This window comes from Mastacembelus armatus, chromosome 19, assembly GCF_900324485.2.
Source record: "Mastacembelus armatus chromosome 19, fMasArm1.2, whole genome shotgun sequence".
Lineage (NCBI taxonomy): Eukaryota > Metazoa > Chordata > Actinopteri > Synbranchiformes > Mastacembelidae > Mastacembelus > Mastacembelus armatus.
Window position 1 is genome coordinate 8,959,294 of NC_046651.1, and position 18,226 is coordinate 8,977,519.

At 40.8% G+C, this 18,226-nt stretch overlaps 2 protein-coding genes across 2 annotated transcripts; one reads left to right on the forward strand and one right to left on the reverse strand.

Annotated features, from left to right (window-relative positions):
• Window positions 1–1,144: 1,144 nt before the first annotated feature.
• dlx4b (distal-less homeobox 4b) lies at window positions 1,145–4,829 on the forward strand. Its single transcript, XM_026315549.1, has 3 exons — window positions 1,145–1,747; window positions 2,599–2,792; window positions 4,294–4,829. Exons 1-3 carry the CDS (start codon window positions 1,426–1,428, stop codon window positions 4,534–4,536), a joined length of 759 nt encoding a protein of 252 aa, XP_026171334.1. The 5' UTR covers window positions 1,145–1,425; the 3' UTR covers window positions 4,537–4,829.
• A 5,195-nt stretch (window positions 4,830–10,024) lies between these two features.
• dlx3b (distal-less homeobox 3b) lies at window positions 10,025–12,786 on the reverse strand. The gene is made up of 3 exons (XM_026314739.2): window positions 12,257–12,786; window positions 11,302–11,486; window positions 10,025–10,986 (listed from the first exon to the last, which is right to left on the reverse strand). Exons 1-3 carry the CDS (start codon window positions 12,591–12,593, stop codon window positions 10,672–10,674), a joined length of 837 nt encoding a protein of 278 aa, XP_026170524.1. The 5' UTR covers window positions 12,594–12,786; the 3' UTR covers window positions 10,025–10,671.
• Between the last annotated feature and the right edge of the window lie 5,440 nt (window positions 12,787–18,226).

Below are 18,226 nucleotides of genomic sequence, written 5' to 3' on the forward strand. Positions count from 1 at the left end.
AAGTGAAATCACCCGCCTATTTGGGTTGAGAGTTTGTCATTCTTTTTAGTTTTTCTTTCAATAGCCTGATGATGTTTATGTTTATTGATTTAGAGCACTCCCACAGACAAAGGAAAACACTGCACATCAATTAAAGCACTTATCCAATTGCTTTTACAAATTGTGACATTGAACATCCATTCTAGTGCAATGGTGCCTATTTTTAATTAAGGTTCCTGTGCATCAGTTACAGCCTAATTTGGCTGCTTTGTGTGTTGAACCAGGGAATAAGGAGTGTTGAATGAGCAGCAAAATCTGTGGTTATCCTTCATAAAACGAACCTGATCCAGCATGCTTTATGGTTTGTGGACATATTGTAAGCACTAAAACCTTTCTGTCTCTCAACACTAGATCTTTTTTTTTTTTTTTTTAAGTTTGCTTGAAATTGTTCTGTGAGTTACAAATGTGAGTGTTGGAGAAAGAAAGCAGCAAAATTCACAAATATCTGATTTTTTTTTTTCTTTTTCTTTTTTTTTTTTGCCAAGGCAGAAAATATTTTTAGTAAACTGTGAAATTTATAAATTCAGTGTTTCTAATAACGTTAGCGAGTTATGACACAATTCATTTAACTATTATTAAAATAAGGTTTACTTTTTTGCGAGAATTAAGCGCATGGACTTGTAAACGAAACAATGCTTAATATGATTTTATTTTGGTGATTAGCGCCAGATACGTTTAAACCTAATAGGCCTTTTATTTAGAGCATATGCTCTTGCGCACTCCCTCCATATCACGTCAATTTCACAGTATTTTGACTTATTATACCTAAACTATAAAATTTCAGTTAGAAATGGCACTTTTATTTTGAAAATGTCACTGTTATAATTATCTTCCGAAGTCTTCCATAATGTGTTCAATTTCTTAAAGCAGGTTTATTTTTACTACAACACAATGACAGTAATACTAGCTTGAATTTATCATTATTTGGTAATAGAAAGAACGTTATTGCGAGCCATAACGCGTGAGACCAAATGATATTTATTTCCTAATCTTTGGAAGGAGGTCCCTCCTGGCTGCGGAGCCGCATCCTGTATCATATGGTAATGAAGTTAATGGTGGAGCTCCAGTGACAGCCGGGTGCTGAAGACCAATGAGAGAGCTCACAGATGGCAGGCAGTTTGTTTGAGGCTCCGCAGGCAGGAGGTGTTTGAAGAACCATGTCGCTCCTCCAGTGATGTGAAGAAGGATCTCTTTCGCTTTTACCTGCTTTTTAACTCTATAAACAGTCGCGAACATGCGCGCTGTAACTTATCGCCACGGGAAAAGTTTTTTCACGCGCGGTGCATCGGACCTAAGTGTGGATTTGCTCTAAGATTTCCTCGCTGCCCGACAGAACTCATGAATCCTCCTTCAGAGCGACGGGTTTATGGACTCGCGTATTAGCTAATGATGTCTATGGGTTTCATGCCTGACAGTCTGAATGCCTCAGATCCCACCAAATCGGCCTTTCTAGAGTTTGGCCACGGACATCCGGCACACCAGCAGCACTCCCCCGGACTCTCTCACATTTACCCCGTTCATGGCTTGCACGCTCCTGGCCATTCGCAGCACGAAAGTCCTTTTCCTGGCAGCGCGTCCTATGGCCGCTCTCTGGGCTACGCCTACCCCGGCTCGGTGAACACTCATCCCCCGTCTGCTTACATGCCATACCAGCACAGCAATCACAGCAACAGCAGCAGCCTGACCCACAACAGATTAGAACAGACAGGTATGTGACAAAATCAACTCGAGCAGGACTGAGTTGCTTCATCTTCAGTGCTTATAATATTCTGCTTTGCCATTAGGCCTGAGGGAAATTACGCACATGGCGCGCAGTTTCTCTGAGCTATTACTGATGAGCCGTTTTAATAAAGTAACAACACTAAGCAATTATTTCCTTAATTTAAAATATCTTATATCGAAATATATTAATTAAGGCTTGTGCGTCAGCAGGTATGTTCTCACTTCACGTTCACACGTCTGTGTCAAAACAAAGACGCTTCATATGCTCCGTCCTTACCACGCGTGTTATGATAAAGGCAGATGGTGCCATTAATTTTATTGACCATAATTTTCTGCGGGCAAGTCCAATTGTGGGTCGTGTATCCAGGGCCTACCTCAGGAACTTAGTTTACCCTCACTGTTAGTACACACTAACAAAAACTAAATACTGGTTACCCTTTTGAAACGATTCATTCAGTCTGTGGTGCTGTAGTCGGACGGTGCCAGCCATGATCCAGCGTATACCTGCTGTCAAAACATTAAGTCTGATTAAGACAGACTTAATCCAAACTATAAACCATGTGAGGCCATTTATGGATATAGGATCTGATAATGCTTCGGTGAGATAATCAGTAGAGTACAGCAATAACAGATTTTGGCTTTCAGGCCCCGGTGCCTTTGTGTGTGCAGCCTGTACAGGGCCTGTGAGTTATAGCGTCCAGGCAAAATGGAAACATTCATCAGTGCTGTCGTTTTACTTGACTTGGCTTGCTCAGAAACACTTAGGCTGTGCTGAAAGTCTGTAAATCAAAACTATTCTCTATTCCATCCCCTTCTGTTTTCTGTTCCAACTACAAGATCGCGATAAGTCCACGGTGATTGAGAACAGGGACATTCGTTTAAATGGCAAAGGGAAGAAAATCCGGAAGCCTCGGACCATCTACTCCAGTCTGCAGCTGCAGGCTCTGCACCAGCGCTTCCAGCAGACCCAATACCTGGCCTTACCGGAGCGAGCCGACCTGGCGGCGAAACTGGGGCTCACCCAAACTCAGGTGGGCCTTCAACTCACCCTACAGTCCTGACTATATACAGGGAATGAGTTGAGTACAGAATCTACATAGTAGATATACTGTACTGTATTAGTGCATTAATATTATACTGTACTGTATTAGTGCATTAATATTAATACCAACCTAATTAAAGGCGCTATAATCCAAGGCCTGCAGCATTTCACATTTAGTAACGTATTAATCAACACCACGGGTCATTCACTAAACTAATATTTTATATTCACATGTTTGAATTACTCTAACTTAAATATACCTGAGGGGGAAAAAACATTAGCACGCAAAGAAGGTTGTAGTGGAGGATGCTGAAAAGGAAACCCCTTATTTGCTGCATTATTAAGGATCACAGCGCTTCTGGAGATCAAATGAAAAACAGAACTGTTGTGATTTGTAACTCAATCCCTTAATGCATGCCTTATTTACTGTACTTAATTTCGTGGCTGCATTTCCTTTGTTGGCCTTGACGTGCTCTTTGTGAATGAGGAAACACAGCAATGTAATAATTATTATAGGGAGGAAAAAATCGTATTTTGTAATTAATACTCCGATTATCATTATTATTATATGTCACACGAACTAAAGTTCATTATAAATTGCACATCCTGAAATTAATATATTTTATTCTCTTTTGTATTTGTGGCATAAATCATGTATCTAAGATATTACCATTCATCTTCATTCGCATTATTTTTTTAAATTCCGTTTTTTGAACATGTGTCAATCTGCATTTCTGAACATATTTTGGAGGCAAACAGGTGCACACGCTGTCAAATTATCATTTTTTCATCTGGGACAAAAATGAGATCTTCCTGCACTTTCTCTCTCTCTCTCTCCATTTTCAGCATCAAAACCACTAGGATGCCTGATTTAGTTCACACTTTCAAAATAAAATACAAACAACTGAATCCACCCTGTCATCTGAGCTGCACATTTGCCTAATCCCTCAGCAGACACCTTTCACTCATATGCTGCTGCCTTTCCTGCTGGATGTTTATAGAGATTCATCAGGCGCTTTGATGCTTTTTATGAATATTCACACCATTGTTCTCGTGGGAGAGAAAAATAAAAAAGGCACTTTATTTTGAGTCAGCAGAAATTTCAGTGACCCACCACAGCGCTCTGTGGGCTGTTTTTATTTCACAGTGCTCTTAGTCTCGGCTTGTTGCTGTCACACTCATGCACCATTGGACTCATAAAACGGCGAACAATAAGAGAGTTCAGTTTTAGTGGGTTACAACCGCCACTCATCCACGAGTCTGAGTGGATCACAATGCAGCAATAATAGGCCTGAGATTCACAGAAACACAGAAAAGACGAGAGATATGAGTTTTCTATTTTTTCTTTGTTCCCCTCAGGCCAATTCTGAAAAGTCTTATTAAGTTTAATTTGGAAATATGCTCATAAAAAGCCCTTATTATATTATTTTCCTTCTATTATTGCTGATCGTGAAACACTCTTGACAATTATGTGCATTCTCTCTTTTTAGGTGAAAATATGGTTTCAGAATAAACGCTCCAAGTATAAAAAGATCATGAAGCATGGCAGCGGATCAGAGGGGGAACATCTGCACAGCACCCCCTGCTCGCCAGGGTTGCCCCAGCTTTGGGAGGTTTCTGTGGCGAACAAAGGACCCCCAGTGCACCCAAATAATTACATGAACAGTTTTGGTCACTGGTATCCAAACCACCGCCCTCATCAGGACGCGATGCCCAGGCCTCAGATGATGTGAATGGAGGGTTTCTGGCCAAGGTGCTCGGCCTGTGTGAAGGCTTTACCGAACAGGAGACCTCCTCTCACAGCTGAACTCTGTTTAAAGTGTGTGTCATAACACGTGTTCTCATTCATTGTATATTGTGTGTGCGTGTGGAATTCACAGCAAAAAGTCCATCATTTTTTGGTTGTTTTTTTTGGATTGGTCGTAATGTCACTGCAACCAATGCTGCACGGCCTCAGCTCGTTGAAACGTGGATTTAATGTGTGTAGTTTAACAAGAGAATCTGGATAAAGGAACTTTTGAGAATATTTGTTGTGCATGCGTCTATTTTACTTCCAATGGCCTTTCAGCTGCATGCTCAAACAAATGATAGGAAAATTATGCAAATAAATAGCTGCGGGATGGACGCTATTGTGATGAGTTTCTTGTGTGACGCGTTCGTTTAGGTAGCTGCTTGGCCAGTTAAATGTTTTCACTGTCGAATCTTTTTTTTAAAAAAAGCCAATAAATTGGGGTTGGAGTTTATTCTTCAACTGTGAAAAGAGCCACTGGCTGATCGCAGACCGGCGAACAGACTCCAATGTGAGACTCCTCATCATCAAAAGCTTCCTGCTCTGTAAATAAAACATTATCTCCTGTATGCGTAGAGTTTAACTACACAGCTCAGTCTGTGTAATAAGTCACACCCGAGATATCATCAGTCATCGCCCTTCAACGCTTCTTGCGCTGCTATTGACGACGGACCTGCTGATCTAACAGTTCTCAGCACCTGAGGTCAGATTTAAGGTCGACACAGAAAATTTCAGTTGTTTATATCTTATCGACTGTTAATTTTACTGTTTGTACTTTAGCACAGTTACTTTACATTTAAGGTGAATAGCAGTAGAAGAATGGCAGCGGAATACCCTGTGCGTAAAGGTGCCAGCTTTACGCACGGTGGTTGAGTTCAGTTAAACGCACCTGAGTCAAATGCTTTTCAAATTGTTTTGGGTTTTTTTCTTTGAAACCTAGTATTAAAACAACGAGAGAAAGCAAATTGTAATTATCTACAGCAAATCTACATTCTCTGAAGCAAACTTACTCCATGGAAAAGCAGGCGTTTTTCGTCTGCTTTCACCATAAGCTGCGAGGATAGGAAACAGGCGTGTAAGGCAGCTCTGTAACTTCACTTTCCTTCAAACAGCAACCTCGGCTCAGTCTGAATAAAATGACAAGCGGCTGTTCTATCCTTCCAGTAACCTACGCTTGATTTATTGCGTTTGCACTGATTAACCCATTCTGGCGCTAACACAGTTTAAACACAGATAATGACTTTTTTGCAAACACTTTTCTGCAATCTGGGCTGATGCTCCTGACTCATTAACCTGCTGCCTCGGCTCTCTGGTAAATATTAGTTTGGCTGATGTCACCCGGGGATCAGAAAGATAACTGACCAATCATACACGAAGATATGTTTTCTCTTATATTATTGGAACAATAGAAAAATAGCGCATCTATTTGTATTACAGGTGTAGTTCTTCATGTGTGCTGCTATTTTAAAAAGCCATGACATCTTATAATTAAGGGTTTCATGCCTTCATGCTTGAGGAGAGTCTTTCTTATTCTAGAGCATATATATTGCGATGTAATTGTGTACATTTCCTACTGAGGTCTGTGTAAAGCGGTTATTTTTTAAGATAAAACTATAATTATCAAATTACAGTAAAGCCACACTGGATACTAACACATATTATTGCATTCAGATATAACATGCCATACATTCAAGCTGCTGTATCACTAGTTATACCCTCAGTCATATTCAGTCTTACCTCAGTCTGAGAAGTGCAGCCTTGTTCAGGAGATCTGAAGCCTGCGGTGGTGTTTGTCTGAAGAACAAAGCCACTTCAGAGCCCTGTGTTTTCACTCCTCCAAACTGATTTTCTCACATAACGACAAGCATTGTGTTACATTAACATCTCCTTCTTTATACGTATGTGTATATACACCCTCGTGCCCTTTCCCTCATTGCTGATGATTATGTGCCTTGTTAAACATGCAGGCCCGGGGAAGAAGAGGCGAGCATTGCTGAACCAAGTGACGGGGCATCAGGGAAAATTATAGGCAATTTCACATCTCTAGATTAGAATAATGGCTCGTGGAGTTGGACAGACAAGAGTAGGACCTTTCAAATGGGGGCCAATTATCATGCAGGCAGATTGAAAGGAAAGTGAAAAGGGTCCTTGTGTAATAGACAAGCTAAGAGGTGGGGACAGAAGGCTGGGAGATGGGTTGAAGGCTAATGATAAAGGCAAGTCTGACTGTATCAATGCCGCCGATGGTCGGGGTTATCAGATACGAGGTGTCTGGTGGGTTTTAATTGCATGATAGCAATAAGGGGGAAAACAGCTTGTTATTAAATCCCAGTTGCTTTCAATGGGCGAATGGCAAAGCAGGTCTCTCTGGGGTGATTATTGTTATTAACATGAATGATCTGACATCTCAGCTCGTTGTGTGCAGCTTCAGTGTTAGAGGGAGTGAATACATGATTTGGTTTCATCTGAAGGAAGGCTTGACTTTGTGTGGGACTCGATGCACAGACAGGAGGGATGAAAAGATGAAATTCAATTTGGTGGCCAGAAAGACATGCACACACTTAGACTCAAAACATTAAATTTAAGTAGAGAGCAAGACACAACTAAAACACAAAATGTGAGAAAGTTTTTGGTTGTTTTTATTTGATTTCCATTTGTTTACTTCATTTTGCAATTTTAAATGTCTCCTTTTTTGGCTGAAATCAATGTCTGGAGGCCAGATTTACAGTTTCTAGGTCAAGGTGAGCTCATGCTGCGGCAGCACTAAGCCTCTCACCATCCAAGGCTTTATCAGGATATGATGACTGGTTGTGAAGCATCAGTACACCGCCCAGTCCGGCCCTGGCCTGGGGTTAGCTAGGGTTCACAAGTCCACAGCTGTCAAGGATGCCTTTCTCCCTTCATTTCATCCCAGTTTAGAGCAAAATGGAGAGAGTGAGTGATGCTAATGCGACCGAGGCCCAGCCCAGGCCTAGACTGAGTACTGGGCAGCTGCTGGAACTCTTTCCATGGATGCATTTCAGTTCTCGACCTCTTTCTCAACCCATATCACTGCACCCCAGAGACAAGTGCTGACACCACATTGTTGACTATTGCAGAGGTGGGGCCGGGCACCAGCTTTATTTAGGGTGCTGTGATGTTGTGCCATGCAGAGATCACATTCAAGTTCAACAGTTCACCTCCATCTCCATGGCTACTTACACTTGCTAATGTTTAGAGACGACATATATGGACATTTGTGACAGCCCACACACAAAAGTGCAGCCTATATAGCAAACAGACGTTTGTCTTTGGCACAAATGTTTCCCCTGACAGCCACAGCCAAGGGCCACACATGCTGAGGGACTCACCAAAGAGAGCTCACATGTACTCTTCATGAGATTTCATTGATATTAAAAGGCAATAGTAATCATGCTGCTTTTGTCAAATCAGCACAATGCGCTGACCCGATGAGTGATGCTATAGACAACTGGTGTTGAGTTCAAGGAAATAAACCAGAGAACAGGATTAGGAGCTGTGACACGTTTGATATTATTATTTTTTTTTCTTTTGTGGCAAGATGATGAGAGAATGTGTGTAAAGTTTGGTTGAAACTGCACCAACGCGGTTTAGAATAAACTAACTCACAGGCACCAAAGACACCACAAAACTACAATAAGAATATTTCTGGTATGTTATTATAAGTGAAATACATTGATTTTAGTCCAAATGTCCTCTCAATATATCTCACACTCCATGATAACAAAGGTCCATTTGAATTAGACTTAATTATAATATAAAGCTCAAAGTATGAGTTAATGTAATTATTATATAAATATATTTCAAAAAGTTATAAGTCACATTAAATGCCCTAATATCCCTAAAAGGTCTAGGGCATTTATTGGCCTAACTCATGTATAAAATAATAAATGATCAAAAATAAATGCTATTAAATAGCATAAATCTATTTGTCATACTGTTTTCTTTACATTTCCTACCTAGTGTACCAAAACAACGTTACAATTTTTTAATTTAAAAAAAATCTGTATAGCGTTATTTGATCATTTAAAGGGACAGTGGCATAGTTGAATAGCAATAAGCTTTAGTCCATGTTTACTCTTGATGCATTTAAATCCAAAAATTATCCAGTTTGAGAAAAATACATTTTTAAGGGTAGGCTGTGAGACTTATAGTTCTAAAGTTATAGTGTTATAAGGTTATTCTTAAAGCACAATGGTGCAATAAAGTTTCATAAAGTCACAGCTCCGGTCTCTGGCATATTTTATGCAATAGAAAATGTTATTAACCCAGTAACGCATTGAGTACATTTTCTCTCGGTGCGTAATGGCGCCTTGGTGGTCCATGTGGATAAATCGCCATTAGCGGTTTCTTCATCGTTTAAATTTTTACGGTGCAAATTAAATCATGTATGGTTAATGTGGCCAAAAGGAGCCTATTGTCCACCGCCATTAGTCATTTGTTGAGAAGCCACTGAAACACAGGGTGTTTTTTTCCCTGTGAGTGTTTCATTGGCGCTGTCATAACAGTCATTATCGGAGTAGCTGTCATGCGTATCTCAGCTAATTAATATCAGTGTATTCCACAGGTCTTTCACGTGTCACGGTCGGTCCCATGGGACTGTTGAAGACTATATCCTAACCTGACCTGTTTTTTTTTCTCGTTATTGTAATAAGTGTATGTTTTCACATTCGTACCAAGTGCGTCATTACATGAATGACCAGTGTACTCCAGTAACATAAAAGTCCAGTTCTTATCTGGACTCAGGATCTTTTCAGAAGAAAAAAGGGCTTATGTTGTATTGTACCTTCAGTATTTGGCAGTGTTTCTATCCATCCTGCTGCGCCGGCGTGCGTGTGCGCGCACGAGAGAGATCCCCTTCGGCAACAGCTACACCCCTGCGCACACCCCCACCCACCTTCTCCCTGCTCAACGTGCTGAAGTCTCTCTTGTTATCTGGCAACAGGATAGTAATAAAACCGAGTGACTCCAACGTGTCTGCATGTATGTCGCCTCCTACTGCAGCGCTTCGCACGCAGCTCCCACAGCCAAAACAGAGGGAGTGAGTTCACTGCACGATTCCCACTGCAGTCTGTACGTAAATAATGAAGTTTAAAAATATCTTGCAAAGATAAAACAGATCATTATTATTATTACTTTTTGGTTTCCAGATAGATTTATGGACAAAATACAATTAAAAAAATAGTGCATGTACCTTTATTGTAATGAACTTAGATGATGCTTTTTAAAAACAAAAATATTATAATTCATTATTTCTAAACATTTAGCCTAAAAAAAAGTAGGCATTATAGTGAAGCAGGCCAATGTCCATATATCCTGTACTGTTAAGACTAGATTGCATTTAATTGTCTGCGCGGTTTGTGCTGCATATCAAAATAAATGTGTCTTTTTATAAAGGCGCTAGACACACAACATTCAATTAACACCTTTTATTAAATTGACAAAAATGCAACAAGTGAACTAATTACATGAATATAAAAAATTGTTTTGGAAGCACCACAGTGCAGTCGTTTCGTTTCAAACAAATATGATCATAGTGGTTCTGCGTATAAACACATATTTACAGCCTTCGACGTTTTGTACAAATCCTTTATAAATATGTCCTGAGGTTTTTTATTATTATTATTTTGCGCGCTCTACAAACCCACATGCATGATTTCAATATAACGTGGATCATTTGCACAGTTTTGTCAATTTTCAGTTTGTGGTTAGGCTACTTGTTTAAAAAAAAAAAAACTTTGCATATTCATTTATAAAAGAAGAAAATATAACAGAAGCGATAAATAATTTAAAAAAAAAAACACGCGAGATGTCCGTTAAATATGCTGCCACAAGTGATCAGAAATCCCTCATGTGCTTTGTGAATGGTAAACCCAGTTCTGAAACATTCTTGATCTTCCAAAAATCAAAAGCAATGTTTCACTTCAGGCCTGCTCCCGGTCCAGTCAACCTTTGCTCTGCAAGAGTCATTGTGGAGAGACCTCGTTTGGAAAAGACAAAAAAAAAAAAAAAAAAAACAAACAAACAAAAAACCCCAGATAATTCTGCTCTTGAGTCTTTGTTAATAAACGGCTCCCACGCTCTGCTGCGGGACCGGGTGGTGCACGGTGCTCGGATGCTGTAGGTGTGATCCCTGTTGGTACCAGTGGTTGTTATATTCCTCCAGATATGGGGGTGACGAGCTGTGCGTCGGCTGCGGGACCTGAGGTCTGCTGATCGGGGTGTTCTGGGGGTTGCTGTTCTCCCAGATTGCTGGGGAGGGCGGGGAGTTGCAGGCCATGGAGTCGCTGGCGTTAGGACTGTGCTCCAGTGGAACTTCACCGTTTTTGTATAGCTTCTTGAACTTGGATCTCCGGTTCTGGAACCAGATCTTGACCTGAGAAAGGAACATGTGTAACAATTGTAAGGCAACAGAAAAATGTGAAATCAAAATGCTGTTTTTCATAAATATTACATCAAACAAATACAATTTCGGGATGTTTTGCTGCGAGAAATTTGAACATTTTAATAGTTTAACTGTCAAACCGAAAATAAAATCCAGTGCCTCAGTGTGTAATTACGCACGTGGATAATTACAGAGCTAATTACGCCCGTGGATAATTACAGAGCTAATTATTGGCCATATTGGGAATCACTGACCCACGTGACTCTGAGCATTGAACAGAAAATATCAGGGGGACAGACGGCGTACCTGTGTCTGAGTGAGGCCGAGCTGAGCCGCCAGCTCCGCTCTCTCGGGCAGAGCGAGGTACTGCGCCTTCTGGAAGCGCCTCTGCAGAGCAGCGAGCTGGTAGCTGGAGTAGATCGTCCTGGGCTTGCGGATCTTTTTCGGTTTTCCGTTCACCATACGGACCTCGGGCTCTGGCTCTTCTTTCACTAAAAATCACAGCAAAACATATAGAAATGAAACTCACCACTACGTCTGAGCAGATCCGAACTGCAAAAGATCCTGCAAGATGAAATAAAGTGGCAGGAAAATTCCGTCTGTATAAATAACGCACGTAACAATGTCACATTATTTTTTTAAATCTGAAAACTAAATAACAGCTTCAAAATCTCCACACAAATGACACAGAACATAAATAAAACTCACTCAAGCAGGATAATTTCACTGTCAGATTTCTAAATTGGCAGGGCAGCGGTACAGTGTTAACACTGATGGAGTGAATATGATTAGTTTTAATGAAAGCATCATTGTTTTATGGCCAGATGTTAATAGCTGGCTCGTTCCCAGAGAGGTTGTTAAAACATTACATTAACACCAGCTGCTAGAATACCGCAGAACAAATAGTTTTTACCTGAAATAACATAATAAATCAAATACAGTGGTAAGTGAATATTAGACCGGCCGTGAGGTAAAAAAATTGTGGAGACATGGAACGGAAGGAAACTTGGCTTCTGGCAGCGTCTCCCGTTTCTTACAAAAATGTTTTTTAAAAACTTAAGAGAAACGTGATGAATGATGTACAAACAGACGCGAAATATAAAACTGCTTTTGAAAAGGTTTGGCTTTTCTTTACGCAGTCAAAGCTTCCTCTACAACACTCTCTCGGTCCGAACAAATAAATTGACCCTAACGCGCAGATTGGCGCGCTGCAGATCAACAGGAATGGGGTAAAATAACTTTCAATTGTATCAACATTTACCTGAACTCGGAGGCGAGGCCTGCAGGTGATCTCTGTTGTAATGTCCATACTGTCTGTAGGTATTTGTGTATGGGTATTCTGATTTGGTGGCGTACGCTCCAGCACCCATTCCGTTCAGGTTAAACTGGTGGTAAGAGTTCATGGGCTGTCCGTACGCTTGACTCGGATAATATTCATGATGCCCGTGGGCCGTCTGTCCGCTGTAGTAGCCCATGTCCGTTACCGAAGACTCCGGGAGGGTAGGAGAGTCCTTGGAGTTCGGGTGGCAACTCATAGATCCGGGAAGGTCGGTCAGAATACTCGCAATCTTCTTCTCATACGTCTGTCCGGCGCTCATGGTGAAAGCCGCCCTCCAGCGTAAACAAAGTCCACTGGTGGATTCGATTGTTTTGATGCGCGCAAAGCAAAACTGTTATAAAGAACTGGTGTGTGCGCGCTCTTTGAACGCACGGCTTTGGATAGTCTATAGTCCTCTGAAACGCTCCCAGCTGCGGAAACCTGGTTGTGGCATCGCTCAGCCCTTGTGACACAGAGTTATAGAGAGCTGTGCTGGATGCTGCCTTCCCATTGGTTCCGTGTCACCCCCCCCCCGCATGCGCTCCAGGCAAAGCCCTGGTGAAAGCCAGCCTTCAGCCAACAGCGCCAGTGCACGCATACCTAGTGCCCTGAGTTTTTTTTTCCTGTAGATTTGCTTTTACCTGTTCACTCGGTGAACATGCAGCCCTGCAAGTCTTCAGAGACCACCTGTAGGTTCAGGTTTTCTCAGCCACTGCACCATCTCCGGGTTGCACACTGTGGCACCCAGATGTAATAACACAATAGTAGCTTAGAGCCTTTCTAAAGCCTAATCCTGTAGCCAGACCGTCTCCTTAATGTTTTATGCAATGTTTTCCTAACAGTGCCTGGAGATCACACTTCATTCAGGCTACTGAAAGGCTGCCAGCCAGCCTCCCACAGACTCCTATTGTCATTGAAAGGTGTTGGCGAACAGTGAACTTTATGTGAAAGAGATGGAAGAGATAGGTAAAAGAGTCGTTCAACTGATATGACCTGCGGGCAAATTCCACTTCACTGTCCGTGTGTGTTGCGTGTGTTTGCGTATGTGTGAATGTAAATTGGATCAACACTGTTAGAAAATGACGGTAAAGAACCGTACAGTTTCCATGCAGACACACACCATCGGAGACAAAACAGTCCGCAGCAAATTGTTTGGTTTTGTGGAATATTTTTTTGCAGAGGAAAAACAGATAAACAATGTTTCCTTGACTTTTGTACTGAGGACATTTTCATTCATTTGAGGTCAGCTGAAAATACGGTGCACAGCGCACCCTGCTGGACATACTGCTAAAAGACATTTTTGTTTTCTGCCTGAAAAATAGAAACGTGCTGATTTACACAGTTGTAAATGCACAAACGTTCTCTCTCCTGCATCAGCCGACATTCTCTATTTCCATTTCCATTTTTACAGCCACCACAATCTCATGTTTTAGAATGACCCCCCTGATAAAACCTGTATTCCTTGTGTAGCTCTCATGTCTGATGAACTGCTGCCATCTTTTGGTAAGTTCTTGTAGCACTGGTGTAAAGTTTTAAAGGGTTAGTCACACTGGTTTCAGCCTAGTTTGAATTAGGATAAATGATATAATGTTTCAGTTTGGTCTTATTAGAAACCTCTGGATGCTTCAGTGTGGCCACATAACATGTTATGAGATGCTGGCTTGAAGGTAAATAGCTAATGTTGTTGTTTTAAAGAGCTTAAAAGTAATGGAATTGGTGCTTTATAATATGTGGTTTATATATAACTTGCTTGTGTTATGATTGCTGTGGAAATCATATCACAGCTTCCTGCTGGTTATGATTTGTAGTTTTAGTTTTGGCCTGGAGACAATAAGATCAGTGGGTGTGTCTTTGAGGGTCGACTGATTATTTTGTTTAATTTGTTTTAATTTGTTTGTCTTGTTTTGCCATCTAGTTCTCATTTATCTGAACTGAGAGTCAACGTGTTTTTGGGTTGTATTTTGTTATTGTGCTATTATTTTATTTTATGTTTTTCAGTCAGATTTGAGTCTTAATAGAGGGTATGGTGTATGGTGTTTAGGTTGTAAGTAGTCTTTATGTGTATTGCTTTTAAAAGGCTAAATATAAGTAAATTAAAATATACATTTTTACATCTTTGAGAACTTGTGAATTTTGCTGATATGAAAGTCTGGTGTTGTGTCTGCCCACTGGAAATGACAAATAACAATTTAAAAACAAAAACCAGGAAATTTGAATAATGAACTTAAATGAGTAAAAAGCTTTCCTCACTGACATGTGCTTTTCTTGATTTAGTATCAGATAAGAAAAAGATGTCAGACTTTTCAAGGCACATGATGTTTGAAGTTGAGGTTTCCTTCCCTACCACGTGGGGGCGTCAACACACAAGGTTAAACTGCAGCTTAAGCCCAAAGGAAAAGATGTTAAAATGGATTTTGGTTATTGGAAGTTTAAAACATACATTGGCAAGACATATTTATATTACAAAGCTTAACCACTATAAAAGTTTATTTGTTGTGCAGTGGGCCCATGAAGAAGAGCATTATTATATGTTGTTATTACAGTATTTTTCTGTGGCAAGTCCTCTATTAAATATTTTTAGTTTAGTTACTTAAGGCACATGTATAACATTATAATCCATGGAGATGTTTTTTTTTCCCAACACAAGTATTTTGCCAAAAGCCTCCCACACCTGAGAGCAAACCTCAGCACGCCTGACAGATGCTGTGCATGCCTCAAACTGCCTCGAGCCTCACACTGTAGAACAGCACTGGAAGATTATCATGGTGCTTTGCAAAATAAAGAAACAGAGACACATTCAGTCAGTATGGAAACAGGCAGGCACACAAAACTATAGCTCTATTTTGTATTGATCTGATCAAAAAAAGATATTTTTCAAATATATCAGTGGAATAAATGTTCACATTCAAATTTAAAACATGTTATAACACAAAACTTTGGGAATAACATTTCATTTCACACATCTTCAACAGTTTGAAGAGGATTACAAAATTAGCTCCAATCTGTCAAAGTAAATGTAGTTCTGTCGGCCTTATAACAATCAGGAAGTTACTGCTTTATTGTGTGAAATGATCAAGATGCTGTAATGTCACAGAACATCCAATAGGTGGTGTATATGTCTTAAAATTCAATGTGGTGGTGAGTCTAGTGACACAAATACCACAGAAATAGAATGTGATGCTGTGCAGGAGTTTAGATATAATTTATATTCATGCTGGTACCAACACCAGGTTCCTGGACTCCAAGCTCCTGGACTCCTGAAAAGACTCCCGTTTCAGCTCGGAGTAGTTGCTCCACTGGGAGGTGTAATTCTATGGATAAATGGAAATCAGTGGAAAACTCTTGGTTCAAATATTTCTTTCTGTCAGAGAAAATGTAATCCATCTTTGTGTGAAAATCTATCCTGCGCACAGTGAAATGAACTCCACGCTTCTTGGTCAGTCAGCCAATCAAAGGCTCACAACACAGTAACATGAGACAGCATTCAGACATGTTTTGTCCTATTCTAATGCAGTGTGTAGAAGTGGAGCTGCTGGCTTGGTTCCAGCACAGAACAAAGCTCAGACCTTTCACAGTGAAAACCCAGCAATTACTGGCTAACTAGGGTTTGGTCTGATCACTGTCTTTGTATAAAAAAAAAAAATTATCTTTTGAACTCTGCATCACAAATGAAGCCATTTCCCTCAGAGAAAGTAATTTTCCTTCCGCTTTAAGCTTCTCAAATCTTATTAGGTTTCCCTTAAGGCTAAAAAGAACGACACTAATGGCAGTGACCCTCAAACAGGTCGTATGTGGGAGAATCTGAGACATAACACTATAGCATTTTTCTCTGCCCCGTGATAGGACGACAATAGCTGAGGTTGTAAAAAGGTTTCACTTCTCTTCTCTGTATCCTGTTTTTTCCAAAATCCAATTGAGCCAATTCTTCCTCTTACATGAACACTTTCTGAAAACATATTATGCACAGTTTCTTACACCTGTCCATGAGTACAAGTCTAACCAAGAGAAGCACACATATTGAATGTACATACGCCCACTACTGCTCCATTTGAGCTGTAACAACACTGAATGCTATATTTTACCCCCCTACACACATAAACAACTTGAGGGGCCCCCCATCGGTGCAGCAGTGTGCACATAATGCCACATGCACACCCCTGCACTGCAGAGGATGTTTACACGGTAATTATGAAGGGGACACCACAAAAACAAACTGCGCTTATTGCTTCCTACGCCCCCACAGCCATCAACGCAATTTTATCTGCCTTTGAAAACTTCAAGGCTGCAGCGTGGAGCTCCTTGGGCTAATGAAGCGCCGCTGGCTAGTTTGTGCTGATGTGATTGAATGGTCGACTCGCTCGGAGAGTCGAGGAACTCCCAAGAGTGGGAGACTTGGAAGACTATTAACTGCTGCCCCTCTCTTTCTCTCGCCCTCTTCCTTCTTCAGTCCAGATGAGAGATAAAAAGAGAAAATGGTCAAGGGCTTATAGCCATCTGGGTAACGTAGATCTGTGTGTGCAGACAGGAAAACATCACCTGATGCTTTTTTCCTTCCACTTCTCTTTCATGAGTAAACTCTTTTGTCAGTGTTTTCTCCAAATGTTTCCAGATGCAGCGTCTGTTAAGTAGAAGAACCGTGAAATGCATTGGTCCACACACTGATTTAACGTGCACAGTATAATGGCCGAGTGAAACTCAAGGCCATCAGAAAATAACAGTAACCGGCTTCCCCTGAAACTGGCCAACAGCTCGGCGCTCCCATCTCTCCAAACTAAAAATACTCGACGTGGTCTGGGATTTTTCTGGAACAGATGATTGTTCCACCCTCCCGGCAGTGTTGTAAGTTGGCTCAGCTACATGAAATCGAGACCCTGCTGTTCTCAGGCTGTTTCACTGCAGGAGAGTCTGCTGGTGCACTGAGAAGCACCAGAGAAAAGAGGGCCCGGGTACAACTTGGGTAATGTCTTCCCAGGGGTCCACAGCTGTCAGACAAGTCAGAAAGCTAATGGAAGACACATGTAACCAGATGTTAAAGGGCATGGCCTTTCCCCCAAACACACATACACATGAATATACACATATCCAAAACACCTTCCCCTACACCTTGTAAAGCTAAATAGTCCCCTGCAGAGCTGCTTCCACCCACAGTGGTTCTCCTCTGAGCTGAAAGACAGAGCTATCAGCCATCTGCTGCCTCTAATGGACCATTAATGACACTTGTGCCTGTGTAGTCATGCTCAGCACTTAATGCACTTCCTTCACTCTTTCACTTACCCAGTTACATATACAGTGTTGGTCATCTGTGATGTCAATTTGCATGTTTGTTCACTTGTTTCTGTTGAAATGTGCATCATTTCAGAGTCAGAGATCGTGTTTTCTCTGCGGTCGGAGCATCAGTTTATGTCTTTTTTAGCTGAACTTCGCAAGAATATTTGTTCCTTTCTTATGTAAAACCAAATAAAGTGAAAGTGGATCCATGTCATAATTCAGCAGTAGTGTTGTTTGACATGCTTTTAATGATGCAGTGCATTAACAGTAAATTATAGGGATGATCAATTTAAACAGTTAAAAATCAAAGGCTATATTGTTGTAATTGATAATAGATAGATAAAATACTTAGACTAAAATAATAGATAAATAGTGAAAAGCTAAATGTAATGGATCAATTCTTAAAATAACTTAAGGTAATAGATAAATTGTGAAAATCACTATGATGATTTTCTGTTTTATTACTGTATACACTTTATATCAGTGCCACCGTTCCATGGTATTTCCTGTGTTTGGACTTTGCCTCCTGTGTTCAAGTCTTCTGTCCCGTGTCCTTGCCCAGGTCTTTGTTTCAGTTTCCCGCTCTTTGTTCCTGTTCTGCCCATACTCACCCGTGTCACCTGTTGTATTTAAACCAGTTAGTCC